The sequence below is a fragment of the Castor canadensis genome, chromosome 7, assembly GCF_047511655.1.
Source record: "Castor canadensis chromosome 7, mCasCan1.hap1v2, whole genome shotgun sequence".
NCBI classification, from domain to species: Eukaryota; Metazoa; Chordata; class Mammalia; order Rodentia; family Castoridae; genus Castor; species Castor canadensis.
Genome location: NC_133392.1, coordinates 159,196,161 through 159,221,899, shown reverse-complemented (window position 1 = coordinate 159,221,899; position 25,739 = coordinate 159,196,161). Strand labels below are relative to the sequence as shown.

The following is a 25,739-nucleotide window of genomic DNA, read 5'->3' as shown; positions in this document are numbered from 1 at the left end:
GCCCCGGACAACACATCTTCTGGCAGTCCCCATAAAGGACACCAGGGTCTTGGCCACTAAGGTGACCTCAAAAGGGCTGAGAGACTAAAACCACCCAGGGAAAGAGCTGGGAAAGAGCTTTCTTTGTTTTTATGGAAGTCATTTCACAGGTGAAGGCTTGCACCTTCACCTCTCCCCCCAACACCAGTCTTCCAACAGAAGGTCACGAACCAGGCAGCATCCATAACATCTGAAATTGGTCCACATCAGAGGTACAGTGAACCTGGCAGCTACTGGCAGCCAATTTCCTTCACATACATTCATGGGAGAAAGGGAAATCTAACAACACATAATAAAAGTCCTCTGATCTCCATATCTGACCTGGTGTAGGTGGTATCACTACAGACCATCGCAATCATTTAACAAGCAATATTTTCAGTTCATTCTGCCAAGTACAGCAAGTATTTTAGTCATCTACTAAAATGAAAGAAAGCTCTACAACCTGGTGCTCCGACTGGCTAATGGGTCACAAAACGCTGGCCTTGTTGGCCTCTTTGCAAAACAGACATGAACCTGACAGCAACTGAAAGCAGCAAGAGTAAAACTGTCCAGAGTTGCGATGCAACTATGAGAAGGACAGGCAGGTGGCGTCCCGCTCAGAGACTAGGTCAGGCCCTGGGACCATGCTTCTGCTTCTCCTGTAGAGCCTACCCCTGCCTAGTCCTGCTCCCTGCCCCTCTCCAACTGGATCCTACAAAGCCAACGGTTGCTGGGCTCAGGTTTGGGGAATCTTCTGGGCAATGCCCTCCAAAAGCCAGTGGGGCTTTGTGAAGCAACTACTCCATGGACAGGACTCACAGGAAGCTACTCCAGGCTCTCTGTGAGCTGGGACACAGGGGCCATGAGAGAAGGGGGCTCCCTCACTCAAAAGTCTGACCCTCACTCAAGGTCAGCAGCTAAGGAAGGAAGGAAGTGAGAGGGACGCCATCCATGGCAACACTCCACCCAACCTGGAGGTGGCAGGAGAGAAGAGGACAAGAAAAGGCAGCAGTGCAAGAGGGAACACACAGGCAAGACAGGGCGGAAAAGCCTCCTGCCCTGGGACAGGCTGAGTGCACAGGAGATGCAAAAGCACCAGACACAAAAACTACACAGAGCAGCTGGAATGACAGCCGGAGCCTCTGCTCAGGACGGCAGTGTTGATCGTGGCACCTGGCACGGAGATACAGGCCTACTCTGTTTTACTCCTCAGGTGCATGAGAACCTGTAATAACCTCCAGATACAAGACAATTTTAAAACACTGTGTTCCATAGGATAAGTGCCACATATAGAATGCTGGTCACATTCTGAAATAGTAATAATAACTATTCACAAAAACACAGTGATAAGTTACAAGATATAGAGGAAGAAAAGGCAGCCCATTTGTAACAGCAGCACAAAAAAACTCAAGTGCCTGAGGAAAATTTAGTATGAAGTGTTCAAAGTCTACGTTTTGAGACCATAAAAAAAAATCACTTGGAAAGATATAAAAATAGACTTGAACAAAGAAAGAAATATCCTTGTTCTTGGATATTTCAGCATCTTCAGGATATTAACCCTCCAAATTAATTTATAGATTTACTATAAATCCAATAAAAATGCCAATAAGCACCTTTATGCAGCAAGACCAATAAGTCAGGAAAAACAATCACACAAGAGAACCAGCCGAGCCAGGAGAAGGCACAGCCAAGAGGCTGGATTTCCCCTCAAATGAAAACCCGCAGCCAAGCCACCAAGATCAGAACAGCATGGTCCTGGCAAAGGAGTGGACAGTGACTCCAAAACAGACTCAAGTGAGGTGCATAGGACACCTAGCACAGGGTAAAGAAAGCACCCTACGTCACCATACAAAGGGCTTGGGAGTGAGTGACCTGGGACAGCCTAGGACAACCAGATGGCTGCTGGAGAAAGATGCAATCAGATCTCCCCCACCTCAAATTAGAGACGGATGCATAAGAAGGAAACTTCAAAACGGGGGAGAACATGAGCTCCTGCACATTCAGGATAAGCAACAGCTGTTCAGCCAGACTCGAACCCAAATGCAACAAAGACTCATAAACCTGACTACATCAAAAAATATTTTAAAGCCAGCATGGTAGTATGTGCCTGCAATCCCCACTACTTGGGGAGGCTGAGGCAAGAGCATCACAAGTTCAAGGCCAACCTGGGCAGCTTAGGGAGAGTCAATGAAATAAAAAGGGCTGGACATGTAGCTCAGTGTAGAGTGCTTGCCTAGTATGTGTGAGGCCTTGGGTAGAATCCACACCACTTGTTTATGTGACAAAAGGTGGTAGTGGGGGGGACAGATGATAAAGACAAAAGACAAAACCAAAAGAAAATATCTTCAGCATAAATCCCAGGTAAAGAGCCAGTCCTTAACATATAAAGAACTTTCAACATATGATCAAAGTGCAAAAAGTACGTTTGCTGAGAAGTACAAAAGTCTAGAAAAACAGGCAAAAGACACAAATTAAGCAACTCGCAAACACATGCGAACATGTTCAATGTCACTCGTAATGACAGCACAAACTGTGAATCCATTTCTTACCCACTGGGTTAGCAGAACTCAAAATCTTGACAACACACACTAATGGTGGGAGTGGGTCTGTTTAATATATTACCATGGGAACAAAACGTGGCCCAAACCTACAGAGGAACTTTGACAATACCCCACAAGACAGCCCAGCGTGTCCCCTCCAGCTGGCCAGCCTCCCCAGCACTCCCTGAAGCGTACCTCCCACCACACAGAGTGCTCACCCCACGACCTTACAACATCACAATGTCCCCGCAAAGGGGAACCATCAACATGTCCAGAGATGGAACAAGGGCTACATAAGCTTCAGCACAGTGGCGCATTCACACGGTGGGGTACGCACAGGAGGAAAGGAGGGAAGACAGCACTGAAACACAGGAGCGCCCTGACAGTGCTGATACAGCATGTGACCTGCCACCCTTGCATCAAAGGGGAACCAAGAAAGTGTACACATCTCACTGTGCTCACAAACAGCCTTGGAAGGACAAATCAGGAAATAATAAACTGGTTACCATGACAGATGGGAACAGCAGGTGGGAGAGTGAGACACTTTCCCAAGTTTACTTTTGGTAGATTTCTGACTTTAAAAAAATTTTAAAACATGTTAGTCATTCTATATATCCAAAATAAATGAGAAAGATGGGGAGAGGAAATAACTAAAGGTGAGAGCAAACAGAGGGGCCCAACAAAAATTTTTTATTGTCCAAACTAGTAACTTCACCACACCAATGGGGACAAGCAGACAGACAGGGAAATACAGCTGGACCACAGTCCTGGTCCCCGTGCTCCCGTAGAGGCTCATGTCCTGAGGGGTGTGGATGAGGCAGTCTGACTGAACAAGTGAGCATGGCTAGGCAGGGTACAGGGAGCCATGTGTCCTCGAGGAAGGGAGAGGCCAGGCAGAGCCCTGTGGGACCAGTGATGCTTCTCAGCTATGTAAACAGGGACGTGAGAGTACACATGCTCCTTCAGTTATGTCAGCATGTCCACAGGCACACGTTTGCTCTGTCCACTGGCAGCACTGAGAAGCGAAGACCCCAGCAGCCAGCTCTGAATTTCTAACCCAGTCCCCTTCAGAGAACCAGGGCCATCAGAAACAAGGGGTCTGAGACACACTCAAGAGAAGCCCAGGGAGACACCACAGCTAAATGCAGGTGCGAGGGCATTTGGTAAGAGCACATAGGGCGGACACTTCAGCTAGTAACGATGGCAGGATGAGCATCGCCCGCCAAGGACAACAAGGCCTATGGGAATTCTCTGTACTAACATCATAATTTTTCTATAAATCTAAAAGTATTATAAAAATGAAGTTCGTTTTCAAAAAGGTGGAGTGTGCTGGGTATAGAGGCTCACACCTGTAATCCCAGTTACTCAGGAGGCAGAGATAGGGAGAAAGGGTTCAAAGATGGCCCAGTCAGAAAGTGAGGCCCCATCTCCATCAGTAAGCCAGATGTGGTAGTTCAAGCCTAAAACCCCAGTTACATGAGAGACAGAAGTAGGAGGATCCAAGGCCATTAAGAGTCTCTCTGAAAATTAACTAAAGCAGAAAGGGCAGGAGAGGGCACTCAAGTGGTACAGCGCCTGCACTAGGCACGGTGTTCAAACACCAATAGCACCAAAAAAAAAAAAAAAAGCCCCATATCCCATATTCCCACACCACGCAAGCAGAAGGTAAGGAGACCCTCTCCTCGAGCAAAGCACTCGAGCGCACTTTCCTGTGGGCACACCCAGCAGCTCCTGGCCACTCGGGCTGCTTGGACTGAAAACGCCTCAAGCTGCAGCCAACAGGAATGTGGCCGCTCTCCTGAAGGCATCACCCAAGGGGGCACAGCACCCCATACAGGAGGCGCTGTCACTTACAGGGGGACTGTGCTACAGGATTATTTGGAAGGATCTTAAGGAAACCTTGTATTTCCAAGCCGTGGGAAACGCAGATTTGTTTCATTTTCAGACGAAGTCCATGGCAGTGCTCCAAACACAAAGCACTCAAGACACGGTGTCCAACACCCTGAGCAGCACCCTGCACGTGGCCAGCACTCAAAGTTTTGGTAAGCCAGCTTGTTTTGAGGCAACAGCCGTCAATACACAAATAACAAATGAGTTAGAACTTTGCTGCTTATAGAGATTGGGAAGGGGGTTATCTTCTCATGTGATCCCAAAACACCACTTTCACCCCCACAGGCCTGGGGAGGCGCAGGCACTCTGATGTGGAAGGCCCTGATCTAATTGGTCACAGCTCAGTCGGCAGTCTGAGTGGATCACACTCCACTCTCAAGATCCAGGGAGTGTGTGCCAACATTCAGTCAGTCAGCAAACATTCCAAGGTCTGCTCCTACATGCTCACAGCGGACAGCCCTTTGGAAATGTGATGAGATACACTGTTCCCAGGACCCCAAAACGGAAGTGGCCTGGCTACAGGGAAACTCTTGGGCTCTTCAGAATGCCACGTTCAATGGCAGATGTAAACAACAGGTGTGTTTCCTGGTTTGTTTTCAGCAATGATGAATATGCAAGCCTTGGGGAACTGAGGGAGAACTGAACACGATTTTCAGCCCACAGTTCGCTGGGGCCCAGATGGTCTCCCACTGTGAGGACCTACCATTTACAGACGTGGCATTGACATAGACCTCACAGGATGCTGGTCTGAAACATGGTGCCAAGTGAAGAATCTCCACAAGCCTGGCACTTTTGCTCTCCATGCATTAGAAATAAGGAAGCAGGGTGTGTGACAGATGTAGCAAGGCCATCATGGGAACAGAGGTGACAGTGCCAAGTCTGTTAGGAATCAACCATACAGTGAGATGACACAAGCAGAGATCAGCTTCTAGAAAAGACTGGCACTTTACTCTGCCCACTTGTGACAAAGTGACACACTCTAGGAGTGTCCCCCAGGCCAAGGGGTGTATGGTGATACAGAAAAACTTATTTCAATGATCACATATGTTACCCTGGTATTGGCTGTGAGGTGCGGGGTCCCCTGTCTTCAGCGATGTCAAGCGGAACACTTCCATGAAACAGCACAGGGGGTCTAGGATGTACACTCCAGTAATCCAGGAGAAAGGGCAGAGGCCAGCCTGGCTCAAGCTGACACATCTGAGTCTGGTGAAGAGGACCAGGGGTCTTCAGATGCTTCTCCCCTCCTCTGCTTAAGTTTCACATTTCCCACAAGAAAAAGGTATTTTTTAATGTACATGCCAAAATGTCTGCAGATGAAACAGACACATAGAACTTGCCTCAAGTAACTGAAAACAGGCTGAGGGGAGGGTGGAGGTGAGCAGGGAGCTCATGGAGCTCACCATACTGTCCACTCTGCTTTTACTCTTGCTTGCAATTCCTAACACACAGGCTTCAGAAAAGCCGCATCCTGCACGCAGAGATACACTTGACAGGCCTCCTCCCAGTGAAGATCTAAGGGACCCAGGCATGCTGTGCTGCAGTGTGACAGCCCCTCCTCTGCCATGCCAGTCTGCAGAGGCCACCCCACGGTCACACAGACCAACTCCAGGGAAGTAGCCAGAGTCCAGGCCAGCTCCTAGCTAACGCTGTCTTCTCCAACAGCACATCTGTTCCAGCCAGGAATGTGTGCTTCAAGCTTCACCCATTAAGTGCTTGGCCCGTCTTCCATCAGGCACATAAGTAACCCATGTGGAAAGTCACTTTGCACCAGAAGCTTCCTTCTCCAACTGCACTGAAGAAAGTGCACTTGGCGAGAGCAAAACAGGCTCCAACACTTTGTATGATGAATGCCCTCCTCCTCAAAAAGAACGGATGAGCCACAGCTCGTTCCAAAAGCACCATGGGGCAGCAGCTCCAGCTCAGCATTTCAGCAAATAACAACCAAGTGTCTCTTGAGACACCTCAGTTTCAGGTTCACATCAAATTAAATTACCTAACATTCCCCAGAGAAGTCTAGAGCGACAGAGAGCCCCCACAGAGGTCCAGGTACACTGCTCCCGCTCCAGGGCCTCTGCACCCGCACCCATCAGGTGTCACACAGCACACCCCACAGTCCTCCCACAACTCACCTCCCACTTCCCAGACTAAAGCTCCATCCCTCAGTGAACCACACACACCTCAACATGCCCAGCCCCCCCACCCCAGCGTGTCTGCACATGGTGCACTGACACGAAGTCTGTGGTGAACAGCGGACAGTCAGTGGAAGACAGCGGCCTTAATTGACTCTAAGAATGTCTGTCTCCTGCCTCTGGACTTCCTCCCCCACTCAGGACTCTGAATCTAGGCTCACCCACCACCGTCCTCAGGACCTTCCTTCTTCAGAGAAAACCACCAAGCCACAAGGCAGGCCCATGGCCACAAAGAGCCTCGTCAGCCTTCCTTTACATTACCTGCTAAAATGATACTGACCTTTTTAAACAGGAACCTGAATCTTAGGAACAGCACGATTTGGGCTCACCAAAGACTCCACATCAATGTATGTAAACAATGTGTATGCACTCTATAAATTCTTACTCTTAATTATGATGTAGACACATACAACATTCTCTAAAAGAAGCCAGTAATTAGTTGTATAGATTCATGCTTTCTACACTTAATATCATATGAAAAATACACTAAAATTGCCTCATTTTTCAAAATAATAATTCATAATTTGATAATTATGAATTAATGCTATTATGATACATGAAGCTTACTGAACTATGCATTGCTATCAGCCAGCAAAGTGCACTATCAACACAAAGATACAAAACGATTGGAACAGGCTTGCTTCCTTGAACCACCCTCCATTGTCCTCCACACTGCTAAACATGCACACACACCACACACGCACACATGCATGCACAGCTGTTAGCACAAAGGGAGTGTGATGCCCACTGTCCTCCTCAGCACACACAGCCCACCCAGATGAACCCTGACACAGACGGGGATTCTCACGTTGCTGTCCACTCCTGAAGGGCTACTGAACACGTACTCCAGCTGGAAGATGATTGCAAACGCAGGGTGACTAACCATCTCAGGGAGTCGCAGGCGGCTTCTCAAAACTAGAGCCTGGTTTCCAGAGCTGGGTCAGAAACACAAACCAGGAGCAAGTTAGAATGTCAGCTCCTGTCCTGCCCTATGTCACCTCTACTACTGTGAGCAACAGCAAAGGAAAGCAGCCCAGGCCCCAGGACCTGGTGACACTGCCGACACAGCAGGTTCACTCAGGCAATAATGCCAAGCATCCCCAAGAGGCTACACCCCAGACCAAAGCTTTCTGTTTCTAAGAGTCACAGTCCGGACCTCCCAAACTGCCAGAGCTAGCCTGCAGCAGGGTAAACCAAAACAGCCCAGTCACCAAGAGGTGCCAGAGAGGAGGAATGCCCCACGGTAACACTGGGGACAGGGCTCACCGAGCTCGGGCTCCCTGGCATTTGGGAAACTAACCCAGGGCACACCCAGACTCAGCGTTCAAGGCTCTCCTTGAACGCTGACACAGCACAAAAACAGGTTTCATCCAACTGAGGTTTGTTCCTAATGGGTGTAACTAAGTGAGGGGAAACAAAGGCAACAAGGATGAGCCCCCATGTGGTGAGCTCACACTGAGTGTGCGATACCCTAGTTTCACTGACCCCTTGGTATGTCCCCACCTACCTCTTACAGCCACCAGCCTTGGGAGCCAGGAAGAATACCTGCTTTTTGAGGAGGAGGCGACTTTCTTGCTGAAGCTGGCTGAACGTGTCAAGGCCACATCCATCTCAGGTACCAGCACAACCACCTGTGGCCTCTGCACAAAGCCCAAGCCGTTATGCACACCCACGTGCAGCCGCCGCTCCAAGACCTCCAGGGTACCGCCACCCAGTGGGCCCCCCTGCAAGAGATGCAGGATACACAGGGTGAGTCCCACACAGCCCAGGGGTGGTGAGAGAAGCCAGGGTGTGCCGGCAAGCAGCAGGAGGAAGCAAAAGCAGAAGCTACATACCTTTACAGATGAGGTGACCCTTAGCACAAATTAGTCAAAAGAAAGGACAGATTGTAACCCAATGACGACAGCTGGCTGCAAAGCACTTCCCAAATAAGTCTGGCATTTCTGACTCGGGGTGACCTTCTCAGCATGCCCGAGGTACCTGACGCACCAAGCCGGCTCCAGCTTCCTGAGACTTAGCTGACAGTTCTCAAGATGTAGCAACTGCAGAATCAGACCTGTGCTCCTTCAATGAGATTTGGCCCCCAAGATCTGGGTGCCCCCTCCCCAAGAGAAGAACAGAGTGATGGAGTGGTGTGCAGAGGTGGAGCATGCCAAGTTTCAAGTCTATCTACCCAGAGACCTGAGTCTCTGGAGGAAGGGGGCAAGAAGAGGGTGAACACTCAAGCAGTAAGTCACAAACCAATAAAAATGGAATCTGCCCCAAAGTGATCACTGGATATTAAAGTGTATCATCTTAACAGAAACTGAACAGGCACTCTAGCAAATGAACAGGGATATCCCTCCCAGCTATTAGTATTTATTAAATTATGTGATCTTTGCAAAATGATCTCTGAATTTTCCAATGTTCTTCACTGCCCATTAATCAAGCTGAATGAACCTAAATTCAGCCTATTACTCTTTGGATAATGAAAATAAAACTGGAGATCTTCATGTCTGCCAAGTGAATAGGAAAAAAGATGCAAAGAAAGTGAAAATGCACAACAAAGCTACATCACAGGAATTTGTAAAATTCAGCAATGATACTCTTAAAACATCTCTGCCCTCACTCAACCAATCTGCTCTGAAAAGTAAGGAAAGAGCAGGAGCCACGCCAAGAGAACAGGTGCTCTTCGGTCGACTCTCTGCTCTGTGTTTGTACATCATGTAAGACCATATTATGTGGAAGTATGTTTTCAAGAAAGAAAGCAAAAAAGGCCCACCTCATTCACACACATATGTAATTAATAACCTGCCAACCTCACAGACTGCTAGAGTGGGGACCAACTGATTCAATCATTCAATCTCACGACAACTATCTGTTACAGCCCAGTGATGGCTAGATACCACCAATGCACATCACGAAGTGTGGTGCACTGAACAGCCAGCCCAGTCCTCCTGCTGCAGACACTCCCTCAAGGGGCTGAGGGCCCCCTGAGCAGAGGAAAGCCAGGTGCTCCCAGAGAAGCACGTGACAGCTGGAAGTCAGGCAGGAGGGAAGAGGACATGCCCTGAGAACAGACAGGGGTCCCACCAGGGTCATCAGGGTGCCTAGCACAAGTGCCTAGAGTAGCTCAGAGAGAGGTCAGGAAACCAGCAAAGACCAAGTCCCACACATCTCAAACCCAGGGTGAGACATGCAAGTGTCCTGCAAGGCAATGAGAAGCCAGACTTCACAGAGATCCCAAACAAAGAGCACAACCAGCTGGATTTATGTTCCTAAAAGACCATTTTGACCAGAGTAAACAGGGTATCCTCTGGGATCCACAAGAGGACATGGCAGACCAACACATCACAGAGAATCGCTTTTCCTCAAAGTCCATGAGCAAAAGCACTGAGAAAACCACACAACGTAGTAATACCCTGGCCTTCCAGACCTGGGGGTTGAGACCAAACAGACACATGGCCTCTGGAGCTCCTCGCCCAATGCCACCTCCACCCCAGGAGCCACGCCATATGGGCACAATTCAAATCCACCTAAACCCACATGGTGGGTGGCCATTCACATGGCCTAGGATGGCTGGTCTGGGCAAGGCGGCCATGGGCCTGTTCTCAGAGGCAGGAATGAGAACAAGAAGAAATGCGTGGACATTTTTAAACCTCTGTGTACATTCAATTTGCTACTAAATGTGGCCACGTCCACAGTCCCAGAGGTAGGGGACTCACATTATAGGCAAAGGCTGTGGCTCAGAGATGCATCACTGGCCGCCTTTGCTGACCTGCCAGTAACCCACACAGAAATGAGGGGTTTTTTTTAATTTCCTGCGGGGGATCACACTAAGTAAGAGGCAAGATTCACACAAGAGTTTTCATAGCAGGATCGTACGGTTCCAAGTGAAGTCAGTCCATCAACCGAAGAATGGACAAGCACAGCGGAACATAACATGGTGAAGAAGTGGAAAGAGCTCCGCCAGCTGCAGACAAACAGCACTGCATGACGCTGTGCTGGAGAAATCCACACAGAAGAAAAGAAGGCAGGCCATACTGTCTAGTGGTGCATCCGAAGGAGGCAGAAATGAACAGAAAACAAAGGGCAAATGGGCCTGGGCACATATAGCTGGAAGGGCCATTTGTCATGGCCCACCAACACACCGATGGGTCCACAGACGCGCCCTGAGCCCTTCTGCAAGTCTGTCTGGAGGGGAGGAGGCTATGACCTCAGCCTCACCTCTCAGTGCTACGTAGTTTCTCTCCGTTTCAAAAGTCAAAAGCAAAGCCCCTTAGGGCCAGATGTGGTAGTGCACACCTATAATTCCAGCTACTCAGGCCATAGAGAGCAAGAGGATCTTGGTCCAAGGTCAACACATGCAGAGGGTTACCAAGACTCCATCTCAACAAATAAGCCTGGTATGGTGGCACACACCTACATGGAAGGTATTGGTAGGAGGATTGTGGTCCAAGGCAAGCCATAGGCAAAAAGCGAAAGATCCTACCTGAAAAATAACTAAAGCAAAAAAGAACTGAGGGAGTGGCTCAACAGATAGAAGCCAAATTCAATCCCTAGTACCACAAAAAAATAAAGTGAAGACTCTGGTCCCAGAGTAAGGACAAGTGATTTCCTCAGAGACAAGCTGGTGGCCTGCTCTTTACAGCTGAGAAAACAGACAGCCAGCCCTTCTCCCCATGGCTTCCATGTGGCCATCAGCCAAGGACCAGAGGCCAGTTTAGGCCCAGGCAGGATAGAGCAGTGCACAGCACACCTATGCTCCCAGGCCACCACTGCAGGCAACTGACGGCCAGGACCAATTAAGTCCTGCCCTGACCACATTTGGGCCCAATGCGTCAGACAAAGGGAACAACAAGAACCATTAAAGTGACACAACTGAGAAATGATGTCCCTGCATTAGGTGTGGTACAATTTGCAAGCTGATCAGTCATCAACGGTTCAGGACCAAGGAAGACACCTCGGCATGTCCTGTGTACTAGGCAAGCCCTGAGCATTGCATGTGAACAGACATGTGGACCAGGGCACAGCAAACATCCCTGCCTAATGGGCAGACATCATGCTAAAGCACTCAAACAAACCCACAGATGCTGGTGGTAGAGCATCTGCCCAGCAAGTGCAAGGCCCTGAGTTCAACCCCTACTACCGCCAAAAAAAGAGCAACAGAGAGAAACAGGCTCTCAGGTGACCCATTTATAGGAAGCGTCCACACAGGCAGGCAAAGCATGGAGGGAGCACCCTTTACAGAAACCACCTTGAGGGGGGGCGACAGGACTGTGGCCTCCAGTCATCTCCTGAATGAGCCATCCAGCCTCAAAATGTGCTTTGTAGATACAAATCTTTGGATGGCTTTCCCTATGCTCACTTGGTGACACGATGTACTTTTAAAAAGGACTGCTTCATGACCCATCAAACATCAGCACCTCCAGTCACACACACACCATGGAGGATCTACAGGGGGCTTGGCTCTGAGGGAAAACAGTACCCTGTCCACACCCAGCAGCATCATCCCCCTCCCCCAACCCTGCCGGGTGCCTGCTCTGTTCAGACGGGCTACCACAGTGCTTGGCAGGCAACCCAGGTGACTGTACCTCCCGGAAGTGGTCACCGGAGAGCAGCTCCAACAGCTCCTCCTCAAACTTCTCCAGGGAGGGGAACAGGGTGAAGAAGATGGAGTCCAAGTGCCCTGTGGTGGGCTTCTGCAAGCGAGGCTTCCGCAGGGCATCACCTGCAACACAAGAGGGCTTGTGTATGTTATCTCAGGCAAGCAAACAGAGGACCGGCCTCCACCCCAGGTCTCAGGCCATGAGCGATGGGACCTGCAGGCAAGAAGGTGCCCAGACACCCACTCACACAATATACCAGAACCACCTCAGGTCAGGCCAAACTTAATAAATGCACATCACATCTGCAGCCCAAACTCTGCCCAAACCTCCTTCAGGAAATGTTCTAATCAGGCACTGGAAGAACGCAAACACAGAAGGCAAAGCAGCACGAGCACCTTCAACTTGGTCTCCCTTCACTACCTCCCTACTCTCCAGCAATAATGTGGCCAGCTGCGCTGGATCTCACAGCACCACGTGTATCTTGGACCATTTGGAAATACAGAGGAACACTATGTGCATGTTACAGCACCAAGCAGAATTACAGACAGGGCTGGAACCACAAGAAAAAATTCACCCCGATCTGGAAACATCCATGGGGCTTCCTGAGGACAGGGAAGAGCTGGGTCCTGGGATGGAGCACAGCGTCAGGGTGCAAAGCAGGCACAGGATATACCTCAGCTGAGGGAAGGATCCAGGTCTGTTAGAAACCCCTTCCCCACAGGCTGCAGGAGGACAAAGGAAAAGCTAGCCACCTCCCACAACCCGATGGAGTCTGCACTTTATTCTTCTGCTCTTACCTAGTCTCTCCCTACATTTTTGTGCCTGTCTACATATTTAGGTACAGATCTTAGATTTTTAAAAGCCAATTTCAAAGACAAAAAAGGAAACAGCTGAGCTAATGCTGGATGCTAAGGAAACCCCATCAGAAGAGCCCTCTGCCCTCCTACTGGAGAGTGGGTCAGCACTGTAGGTCAAGCTTGTGTCTGCCCTCCTGCCCATGCCATCACCAGCTCCACAGGACTGGAGTGACACCGCACAGCAGCATGAGTGTGCTGGACATGACACTGAGCTGTCTGCTCGAAAACGGGGATGATGGCAAATTTCATGTCATACACACTTTATCACAGCTTGTGTGTGTGAGTGTGTGTGTGTGTGTGTGTGTGTGTGTTTCTGGGGATCAAACCCAGGGCCTCATGCATGCTGGCAAGCACTCCGGAACTGAGCTACATCTCCAGCCCTCCACAGTTTTTTTTAAGTGCAGGACCGTATGAAGTCCACCACTCTATGCAGTGGCTAGGCAAGCATCTGAAGCACATCCTGACCTGGGGACCTCCCTTCACTGCAACAAGAGAATGGGAAGAAGAGGGAGGGGGCAAAACCACTACCTTCAACAGCTGCGGTGTCCTGAGCAGCAAGGCGGCACCCAAAAACTGTGGTCAGCAGAGCCACAGACAAAAGGCCCTGCCCTGGCAACAGAGGCAAAAAGTCCACTGTCTGTGCCTACTCCTGTAAAACCTCTGGGAAGACAGGTCAGGCCAGCCACCAGGCCCTTTGGCAAGTACAGTGATTCCTGGGATGTTTCCAGGTGAGCCGAAACTGTCATGGCAAAGCAGGGCCAGAGGAGAATGTGGAGAAGAGGCAAAGGAGGCGAGCAAGGAGGAGGAATGGGGAAGCATCAGGCTCTTTATTTCTGCAGGCTGGTAGGTGATAACTACGCCCTGCAGATTAGTTAGCCATGATCACAATAAAGGGCAGGCAGGGGCGCGTTCTCCAGGCGTAGTCTCAGCCCTTCCAGCAGCAGCTCCTTGGTGCCACATGCCTGACCTCACAGGGCAACAACTCCACAAAAGCACAGAGATGCCACCTGGGATGACAGCAGAGCTGTCATACCCAACGAGGGCCCAGACACCATTACCACACTGTGACCCTGGTCTGCACAGAGGCAAGAAAGCCAATTCAATGCACAGGAAGCTGCCTGGGTGAAAGATGAGCTTCCTCCAGGACAACCAGACGGAAGAGCCACAGCAGCAGTGGGCAGAACCTTCTAGATACTGAAGGCCTAAGGAGGCCAGGCCATGGCTGGGTAGCCTTTTCTGGATGTCTTGTGAGTGAACAGGCTCCAGAGCAAAGCTCGGGCCGCAAGCCTGGATTAGCTGCCATGTTGCTCCATAACCTGCAAGAGGCCAAGACTGAAGGAAGCAAAGCTGCACAGGAGCTGAGTCTTCTCTCCACAAGCTGGAGGGGTTAAAACAGATCAGAACTCTGGGACATAATACTGAAGTAAAAGATTTCAGCTGAATGTAAAAGAGAACTTGCATGATGCCTGCTGAACACTGACCAAGTGCCACACACTACTGCTCCTTTGATCCATCTCATTTTCTCCCCAACATGGCTCTGTGAACAGGCCCTATGGCTGTCCCATTTTGGAGACACCACTTCCACATTGCACCACAGACTGGTAATAAAGCTTTTAACACGTGGGTCTTCAGGAGACACTCAGATCCAAACTGCAGTGCCCAGCTCACGGGACTGTCCAGCAGAACCCCAGAGCACAGCACACATCCAACAGTGGACCCCTTGCTGTCTAAGGGCTGACCCAGTTCCACCACTGGAGTCAAACTTTCAAAAACAACCAAGTCTCTGCACATCACTGCTCACAGCAGCATTTTTTTAAGTTACTAAATCTTAGCTACAAGCACATTAGCTAACATCAAACTATAAACCAATGGAAAGAGAGTCACATATAGTCTGTCCTGTTCCCTAGGGCACCACATTAGCTCTAAGCAAACACTCAAGGCCTTATAGTACATGTGTCTGCTCTTTTTTCTCTTTTGCTGAAAATACCTAGACACAAAAACACTATTGGATTTTGCCAATAACATTCTAATGTAAAACTATACACAAACACAAATTGAAATTTTGAATTCCATTTTCTAGCAACTGTTTTTCAAACTTCTTTCCAATTAGACAATTGTTCTAATTCTAAGTTGAATTCACAAACAATTTTCAAGTGCGTTTTTCTTCTCTTGCAGTAATGGGGATCCAGCCCAGGGCCTTGTGCACGCCAGGCAAGTACTCCACCCTGAGCTGCACCCCAGTCCTTACCTTTGCTTCATGTTTCTATCATTGGTACAAAATGGGTTTCACTACGACACTCACACGTGCATGGCAGTTTGCTCATGTTCAGCCCCATCGCACTCTTTTGTTCCCCTCCCCCACCCACGGGTCTGGTTTTATGTCTTCATTTTTAAATCTAGACTCTGCACGTGACAGAAAACATGTGATGTGTCTTTCTGAGTCTGGCTTATTTTCCTTAACATGGTGATCTCCAGCTCCATCCATTTTCCTCACAGCAGCATTGTTCCCCGAAGCCAAAGATGGAAGCAACCCAAATGTGCATCAGCAGGTGAATGGATGATCAAAATGTGGTCTATCCATCCGATGGGATATTATTCAGCCTTAAAAAGGAAACTGTGACACCTGCTGCCACATGGATAAACCCTGAAGACATTCTGCTGAGATAAGCCAGTTACAAAAGACAAACACTGTAGGATTCCACTTATCTGAGAGGACTACATTAGTCACTCATGGGGACAGCGGAATGGGAGTGCCAGAGGCTGGAGGAGCAGGGATACTCTGGGAGCTGGGGTCCAGTGGAGCAGTTTCAGCCGGAGGAGATAAATGGATTCTGGAGACAGATGGTGGCAATGGCTGCCCAGCAATGTGATGTGCTTACTGCCCTGAATGCTACTTAAAAATGGCTAACATGGCAGACCACACATTCTGTCACCACTGTACATTACATGTATTTTAGCATGAGAAAAAACTGGTCACAATGAAGTCACTGATACCATGGCACAGTGGGTGAGATCCAATGATGGAGGTTTTCCAGGCCATGGTCAGAGATGTGAGCTGTGTTTCGCAGAAAACACAATGAAGCTGCATGAGGCTATGACATGCCCTTCAGGAAGGGATCTGGCAACAGATGCCACTGCTACCTCTACCACCACCAGGCCATGAGTTGCAGAGAAGCCCACGGCCAACTTGGTCACCCTCATTCGCTCTGGAGGGCCCAAGTTCTCTGAGGTTTGACCCTAAACTAACAAACTCACAGTGGAGAGAAACTTACCTGTTTCCCCATGAGCTGAAAGGAGGCCAGGGATGTGCTGCAGACCAGACACCAGGAGGTTCTCAGGGAGAAGGTGGAAGGCAGGTTCCAAGGCTGGGTGTGGTTTCAAGGTGTACTGCAGGCTGCAGCTCTCCACCAGGGTCAGGTGCTTGCTTTCTGGGGAAGAACATCATTTGACAGCTGAAACCAAGGGCAGTCCCAGTCAAATCAGCCAAGAAATAAAAATTGAGAAGAAACACCGTAAATAGAAAACTTATTTTCCTCAGGAAAGTGGGACACTACTCTGTGAGTCCAGCCTAAAAGTAAAAAGAGTCAGTCCTTAATAATCTCTGCTAAAACTGCAATGACAAGTTTTTTTGTTTTGTTTTTTGGCAGTGCTGGGGTTTGAACTCAGGGCTTTGCACTTGCAAGGCAGGCATTCTACTACTTGAGCCACACCGCCAGCCCCAACAACAACTTTTGTTTGTTTGGTCTTGCAGTGTTGCCCAGGCTAGCTCCCAAGTCTGAGGCTCAAGCAATCCTCCAACCTCAGTCTTCCAAGCAGCTGAGACTACAGGTGTGTACCACCATGCCTGATCCTATAATTTTTAATCCAACATATCCTCTCTCCCACCACAGGAGGGATGCAGAGCTGTGCAGTGTCCTTGGCATCATTGGCAACCTGCCCTCAGAGGGAAGCCAGGAGATGCTCTGCTGCAGGCTGCCTTCCTAAGTCTTGGCCATGCATCCATCAGACCCTGGAAGGAGCAGGATGGCACTGGGGTGGCAAAAGCATCGAAGACAGAGCAACGTCCACTAGGAAGGCCATTTTTCTATACTCATGATCAAGACACAGACATATGGTTTTCCATGATGCATACAATGAGACTACAAGAACAGTCTGGAGGAACAGGGGAGGGAAAGAGGAGATGAAGCCCCTCCCCTTCAGCAGCCTGGAGAAGCGTTAGGCACCACAGGGCAAGAGTGGGCACTAGAAGTGGAGAGACAGCAGCAATGGGAATGAGGTACAGAGAGGCAATCCCAGAACCACAGGGCCCATGGGGAAAGGGAACCAAACAAGCCTTCTCCATGTGCCTGCCAAATGGTCAGTCAAGCTCAGGCTTAACTTCCTCCACTAACAGGGACATCACCATCTCCAGAGGCACACAGGCCAACTTGAGCCAGTTCTACCATTAAAGTCCTGGCTGTGGCCATGATGAAGAGCTAAGAGTTACAAGTTCACCTCATTCATTTCCTGATTTCCTAAGAGCTAGACATGAGCTACTGTTAGAAAAAGAAATGAATGAAAACTCTATTTTTAATACCTATCAACTCCAAACAAGAGTTCTGCTTACTTTAAAATACCACTTAAAGGCATTTCACCTCCATGGCTAGTCAGAGAAAATTGGTACACTCTCTGTGGACAGCAAAGAAGAAAGATGTGGAAGGTACCACAATGACCACTACCTTCCAGGAATGTCAACTAAGCAGTTGGGCTGGTGGTGAGGCTGGTTCCACCTCACATCCTCCATTCACACTCACCGATTCCACATGACCAAGAACTGAGGACAGGAAGCCACCTGGAGACTATGCCCCTCCTTTAAGAGGCCCTGATTCTAAAGATGCTTCAGGAGAGAAAATCTTGGCAAATAATAATTAAATTCAATTGAAAAATAACCTAAAAGCTCATCTTTACAAATAAAATTAAGTTTCTGACTACTTCCCTCCCCTGAGATTTTCACCAAATTTAGGGGGCAGGGGTTAGGCTGTGACATTTTAACACAGGCAGACAGAAACAAACACATTTCCTTCAAGAAAGGAAATCTCCAAGGACAGAGGGTTGTCCCCTAAACAGACCTGCCTCCCACTACCCTCCCCATCCACGCCCTCAGGGACAAGCTCAGCATCTGCACCAGGCCTCTAGATGTCCTTCCAGCTCAACCCACCACCCCACAAGCCTCTCCTGCCATCCTCCAACTGACAGCAGAGGGGGCCGCACTGCCTCCAGCTGCTCAGGAGACACCCAGCACAGAGGCACAACAGGATCCCTCTGCCCGGGGGTAGGCCACCCTAATGCTAAGTCTCAGAGTTTCTGCACAATGCTCATCAGCTGGATACAGCTGGGAAGGCTTCTCTGGGCTGGCAGTAACTAGGGACTTCACAGTCAGCTGGTAGCCAGTGACAGACAGTGACTGCTTCACTGGGGAGGGGGATGCCCACCCCTCTCACACTCCCCTCATGAAGCAGTGCCCCCCTTTGGGGCTGGTGCATTTCAGTTCCTTAAATGATACACAAGTCTAATCCCATGACACGTCTGTCTGTAACTATTACAAAATGGAGCTAAACTGGTGGTGGTTTACATAAAGATGACAGGACAAGGCCAAAGTGGAGAACGCTCTGGAGAGTCACAGGCTCAAGCAGCACCGCCAAGGCCAGGCTTCCTTACGTTCTACAGGATCCTGGAGAAGTGGGTGCAGGAGGGCTCTGGGGGTGCCATGATACAGCCTCAACCTGGAAAACAGGACCAGGGAACCATGTCAACTACCCACATCTCACATTAAGTCACCAGAGGTCAGCTACACCTCTCAAGAAAGGATGTGGGGACCCCACTTCCACTGCACCTCCCAGAGCCTTCTAAATGCTGCCAGTCACATCCTCTGCAGAAAACCAGCAGCTGAAGGTGGCATCAGCCCCTCACCCAGTGGTCCTCACGGTGCCAAGTGTGTCTGGTGCACCTGAAGCCCAACGACCCAAGAGCTAAAACACAACACCAAGGAAAAGAACCAAACCCTGAAATATCCCTGGAAAGAAATGTCTAGAACATGTATGGCAGTGTAGCTGGAGCCATGTTTGTACCCAGAGGTGACGTTGCCCACTGCACAGCTGGCGAGGTCTGGGAGGTTTCTGGCTGACACAGTTGGGCAGGGCCTGCTCCTGACATCTGGTGGATGGAAGCCAGAGAATGCTGCCAAGCACCCAACAATGCCCAGGGTGCCCCATGGCAGAGACTGGCTGTCCCTGATGACAGTGGTGCCAAGGTCTACAACTTGATCTAGAGGAGTACCACAGCTTCAACCCTGGCCAAAAGGACTCACAATCTTATTCGTCTCTGCACATGCAGATCGTAACACAGCCTGACACACAGTAGGTACTGAACCAGCCCAGCGCCTGCTAAATGAATACCTATGCTCCCCGGATGCCTGTGTGAAAACCACACCATTATTACTCAGGCAGTCCTGTTTGTTTGCTTGTTTATCTTCAGGCAGCCCTTCTGAGATGCACACTGTCACCTCTCAGAGACAGATGCATGGGTACAGGATCATAGTTGAGCAAGCTGCTGAAATCCCACAGGGAGTAAGTAATGGCCCACATGCATCCTGCATCAAATCAATGCCCGTGACCAAGGACTGTCCTCACGCCAGCCTGAAGAACAATTTGGTTTACTTAGAAGTGGGTGGAACAAAAGCAAAAAATATCCCACAGCATGCTGTTATGAACACACAACAGCTGTAACAACCACCTTGAAAGCTTTCTCTTGTTACCAGGAGACAAGTAGTTAAGTCACGATAGAAGGCGGCTGGAAGAGCCCAGGTGTGGAAAACAAGGTAGGTACCGTTTGTCCTGGGAAGCAGAGGTAGGTGATTCTGGCTTGTTGCCGAAGATCCGAAGAATTCCAAACCCACAGGACAATGTCTGGAGGGTCCCATCCCGCTTCCTGCCTTCAGCAACCACTTCTACCACAGTCACGATATTCGGGTGGTTTAAGGACGTATGAAAGTAAAAGGGCTGTAAAACAGAGAACAGAGGATGGCTGAGCAGAGCTGGGTGATGGACTGAACACTCACACCACAGGGAGGGGCAGCAAAAGGATGCAGGCAGGCGTTCTCCTGCCCCGTGACCCTGTCATTGTCCCCTACAAGGATCAGAACTCTGCCCAGTCCCCTCATGTGGACCTCTGCACCCTGTCCAGGTACATGGGGAAGAGCACAGCACTGTGAATGTCTGTGACCTCAGAGTCAAAGAGCTTCTCACTCCAGATGCCAACATCCAGGACACCAGACAACCAACCTCTGCCTCTGCTCCAGGAGCTTCGGCCCCAGGAATTGTACCTCCACAAGTACCAACAGACTCCAGACCCCCTAGGGAACAACTGCTAGCCAAACTGTGCACCACCCCCAGGGGTGAGTGACACCAGGCAGGACCACAGTCACAGCAGCCCAAGACAGACACATCCACTGCAAGCATATGTACCCACTGGCCAAGTTACACCCAAGCCTCAGCTGACACTCCATGTGGAAAACCTCATTCATACTTGCTATATTGACTCTAGCCCTGTTTAGGTTTGAGCTTTATGAAGTTCATCTGAACTGTCTAAACTAGGAAGGATCCAAGATTTCTTTAGTTGCTAAAGTAAACTATCCCTAATCTGAGCCCAATATCTTTTATGATGAAACTCACCTTCAGATCTTTTTATGAAAAGATTTTGGGGGAACTAGAGCCAAGTAGATGATACTCAAACTGACCTTTAAAGGCTTTCCATTTGCAACCTTTCCATCCCCAACATGTGAATGGAAGATCCTGACTCCTGCTGTCCCCAGGGAGTGAGGAGCTAGGAGACGGAACAGGTGAGGCAACAGTTCTGTGTGCAGCATGCACACTCCCTGCACACTGCTCCTGCTTTCCTGCTTCATTCAATTTGCTGCACTTGGTTTTAGTTAAAATTGACCAAGTCACAGGCACAGAAGACAGAGGCAGAGCTGAGGGTTCAAGTTTGCCAGCCCAAGGGGCCTCAGCATACACAGCATCACATGTGGTGCTGAGCTGGTTTCCAGACTGAACTGGGCACAGTGCAAAGCCACCAGCTGAGCACAAAGACCACCCCAGCAGAGAGGTGGGGCAGGGCAGAGGCTGGTCTGCTGCACTGTGACTTAAACTCAGACTAATCCTCCTATTAATGAGTCATTACCGTAGTGTCACAGAGAAAAGCGTTTATTGTAATCACAGACTGTCAGCCCAGGATAACAGAGGGACACATTAAAACATCAGCCACAAGATATAAATCGTTATTCTATTATCTTTTATTGCAAAATGATGAAATAATGACCACTTACAGCTGACAGGTGGTTGGACTGAGAGAGAGTTATGTTTCCAAGACTCAGGAGCTGTTTAAAAAGCCCTGCTGGGCAATCAAGTCTGTCACTATCACAACTTTATATTTATACCTGAGCCTATCAGGTTTATGAACACTGTCCACTGTTTTGTGACAGTAAAACAAACATTTTAAACTCTGATATGAAACAGCAATCATCTCCCAGCTTAGCAGTCACCTTGAAACTGCTCTTCCTAAAGGCAGTGGGACCAGCTGCTCAGGGCACATCCAAATTACAAATTTATGACTGCCTCCTCTCCTTTCATTTACCATGAAAAACAATTAATCTTGAAACCAAAAGAAACCACCAAAACAGAACCCCCTCATCGTGTCTCAACCAGCCAAGCTTGGAGCCAAAGGCGGCATGTTTCATTAGCTGCCAGCCTCCAAGGCAAGCACAGCATACTAAAGGCAACGAGGTTCCAACAGTCACATCAGTTTTGCTACTGGCTGATACGGACGTATGTATGCTCTTTTCCAAAAATCATTTTGGTATGGGAACAGCACCATGGTAAAGAATTTATGAGGAACCTGGAAAACACAATTCTGCCTTGAAGCCGTGCTAGGCTCAAAGGCTTTACAAAAGGTAGACAGACAGCTACAAAATGCACACGGTGCTGGGGCAGGAACAGCCTTGAGACACTGTACAAGCAGAAGCCGTCGGGGATGGAAATGCAAATGCTGCGCTCAGCTTTCCTCCTTCCTCCACTCCTCCCAGCAAAGTCATGGTCTGCTGGATCACCTGTGCCTAGGAGCATGCAAATAGACTCACAGACACATGCCGCTGAGTGACACCTTTAACCATCTAGGGAAATTTAATTAACACCAATGCCATACATTTTGAGAGGAAAATTCTATCCCTCACCTGAAATTACACAATTAGAAGTTTAAGTCAAGCCATCAAATCGCCTGCCAGAGAAGATGATGCCTGCCAAAGAAGACAACTAGAGAGAGATCGCTCTCACCCGCCCCTGCATCACACCTCACTCATCTGCACTGGGGGAGTTCTTCCCTGACAGAACAGACAGATTAATAATTCATTTAAATGCTCCTGGCCTAATGCCTTCATCTTCAAAACACAGACACCATTTGCCTCGGGGTCTTGTTTCAATTTCTCACCCGCAATGACAGGATTAAAATTGGGCTCTGCTAATGTGTCTGTAGGAAGAGGCTGCACCTGGTGTCCCAAGCTGATAGCCAATTGACCTGTCACCTGCTGACCGGTGCCCACAAGGCCAGGGGAGAGCTAAGCAGATTAAACCAGCACCTTCCAAAGAGCTCATTTAAAAATAAAGCTTTAAGAGGTGCAAGCGAAGGGAATGTGTAATATATTCAACAAAATAATAACAGAAAATTTCCCAAATCTAGAGAAAGATATTCCCATACAGATGCAAGAGGCCTCCAGGACACCAAACAGACCAGATCAAAATAGAACTACCCCACGACATATCATCATTAAAACAACAAGTTCAGAAACTAGGGAAAGAATATTGAAGGCTGTAAGAGAGAAAAAACAAGTAACATAAAAAGGTAAACCCATCAAAATCACAGCAGACTTCTCAACAGAAACATTAAAAGCAAGAAGCGCATGGGGTGAGATCTTCCGGCACTGAATGAAAATAACTTCAACCCCAGGATACTCTACCCAGCACAGCTATCATTCAAAATAGATGGAGCAATAAAAGTCTTCCATGATAAGCAGAAACTAAAACAATATGTGACCACAAAGCCACCATTACAAAAGATTCTGCAAGGGATCCTGCACACAGAAAGTGACACCCAACTTAACCATGACAAGACAGGCAGCACCAAACCACAGGATAAGAAAAAGCAAGACAATAGAGAGTAACATCAAGTTAGGTACACACAATCAAACCTTCAAACAACTAAGACAACTAAATGGCAGGAATCACCACATGCCTATCAGTACTAACGCTTAATGTTAATGGACTTAATTCACCCATCAAAAGACACCGTTTGACAAAATGGATTAAAAAAGAAGATCCAACAATTTGTTGCTTACAGGAGACTCATCTCACCGACAGAAATAAGCATATGCTTAGGATGAAAGGCTGGAAGAAGATTTACCAAGCCAATGGCCTCCAAAAACAAGCAGGAGTAGCAATACTTATCTCTGACAAAGTAGACTTCAAACCTACATTGATCAAACGAGATAAAGAAGGACATTCCATACTAATAAAAGGGGAAACAGACCAAAAGGAAATAATAATCATCAACCTATATGCACCCAATGTCAACGCACCCAATTTCATCAAACATACCCTGAAAGACCTAAAAGCATATATAAACGCCAACACAGTGGTTGTGGGAGACTTTAACACCCATTATCATCAATAGATAGGTCATCCAAACAAAAACTCAATAAAGAAATCCAAGATCTAAAATATGCAATAGATCAAGTGGACCTAGTAGATGTCTACAGAACATTTCATCCAACCTCTACACAATATACATTCTTCTCAGCAGCCCATGGAACCTTCTCCAAAATAGATCATATCCTAGGGCACAAAGCAAGCCTCAGCAAATATAAGAAAATAGAAATAATACCGTGCATACTATCTGACCACAATGCAGTAAAAGTAGAACTCAACAACAAAAGTAAAGACAAAAAACATGCAAACAGCTGGAAACTAAATAACTCATTACTTAATGAAGAATGGATCATTGATGAAATAAAAGAGGAAATTAAAAAGTTCCTGGAAGTCAATGAAAATGAAAACACAACCTACCGGAACCTATGGGACACAGCTAAGGCAGTCTTGAGAGGAAAGTTTATAGCCATGAGTGCATATATTAAAAAGATTGAAAGATCCCAAATCAATGACCTAATGATACATCTCAAACTCCTAGAAAAACAAGAACAAGCAAATCCCAAAACAAATAGAAGGGGAAAAATAATAAAAATAAGAGCTGAAATCAACAAAATAGAAACCAAAAAAACCATACAAAGAATTAATGAAACAAAAAGTTGGTTCTTTGAAAAAATAAACAAGATCGATAGACCCCTGGCTAACCTGACTAAAATGAGGAGTGAAAAAACCCAAATTAGTAGAATCAGGAATACAAAACGGGAGATAACAACAAACACCATGGAAGTCCAGGAAATCATCAGAGACTACTTCGAGAACATATATTCAAATAAATTTGAAAATCTTAAAGAAATGGACAGATTTCTAGATACATATGATCATCCAAAACTGAACCAAGAGGAAATTAATCACCTGAATAGACCTATAACACAAAATGAAACTGAAGCAGCAATCAAGAGTCTCCCCAAAAAGAAAAGTCCAGGACCTGATGGATTCTCTGCTGAATTCTATCAGACCTTTAAAGAACTGATACCAACCCTCCTTAAACTGTTCCACGAAATAGAAAGGGAAGGAAAACTGACAAACACATTTTATGAAGCCAGTATTAATTACACTTATCCCAAAACCAGGCAAAGACACCTCCAAAAAGGAGAACTATAGGCCAATCTCCTTAATGAACATTGATGCAAAAATCCTCAACAAAATAATGGCAAACCGAATTCAGCAACACATCAAAAAGATCATTCACCACGACCAAGTAGGCTTCATCCCAGGGATGCAGGGGTGGTTCAACATACGAAAATCAATAAACGTAATAAACCACATTAACAGAAGCAAAGACAAAAACCACTTGATCATCTCAATAGATGCAGAAAAAGCCTTTCATAAGATCCAACACCATTTCATGATAAAAGCTCTAAGAAAACTAGGAATAGAAGGAAAGTTCCTCAACATTATAAAAGCTATATATGACAAACCTACAGCCAGCATTATACTTAACAGAGAAAAACTAAAACCATTCCCTCTAAAATCAGGAACCAGACAAGGATGCCCGCTATCTCCACTCCTATTCAACATAGTACTGGAATTCCTAGCCAGGGCAATTAGGCAAGAAGAAGGAATAAAAGGAATACAAATAGGTAAAGAAACTGTCAAAATATCCCTATTTGCAGACAACATGATCCTATACCTTAAAGACCCAAAAAACTCTACTCAGAAGCTTCTAGACATCATCAATAGCTATAGCAAGGTAGCAGGATATAAAATCAACATAGAAAAATCATTAGCATTTCTATACACTAACAATGAGCAAACTGAAAAAGAATGTATGAAAACAATTCCATTTACAATAGCCTCAAAAAAAATCAAATACCTAGGTGTAAACCTAACAAAAGATGTGAACGACCTCTACAAGGAAAACTATACA

General features: G+C 47.7%; 1 protein-coding gene across 4 annotated transcripts in view; it reads right to left on the bottom strand.

The window, feature by feature from the left end:
* Positions 1-25,739, bottom strand: part of Nphp4 (nephrocystin 4) — a 120,441-nt gene that overhangs the window by 72,474 nt on the left and 22,228 nt on the right. For all 4 annotated transcript variants that reach the window (XM_074081512.1, XM_074081514.1, XM_074081515.1 and 1 more), the window contains exons 4-9: positions 19,947-20,119; positions 18,780-18,844; positions 16,355-16,510; positions 12,211-12,347; positions 8,183-8,361; positions 7,446-7,572 (exon numbers count right to left, since the gene is read on the bottom strand). In XM_074081512.1, the coding sequence (XP_073937613.1) occupies positions 7,446-7,572; positions 8,183-8,361; positions 12,211-12,347; positions 16,355-16,510; positions 18,780-18,844; positions 19,947-20,119 (837 nt within the window). The remainder of the gene's footprint in view (positions 1-7,445; positions 7,573-8,182; positions 8,362-12,210; positions 12,348-16,354; positions 16,511-18,779; positions 18,845-19,946; positions 20,120-25,739) is intronic.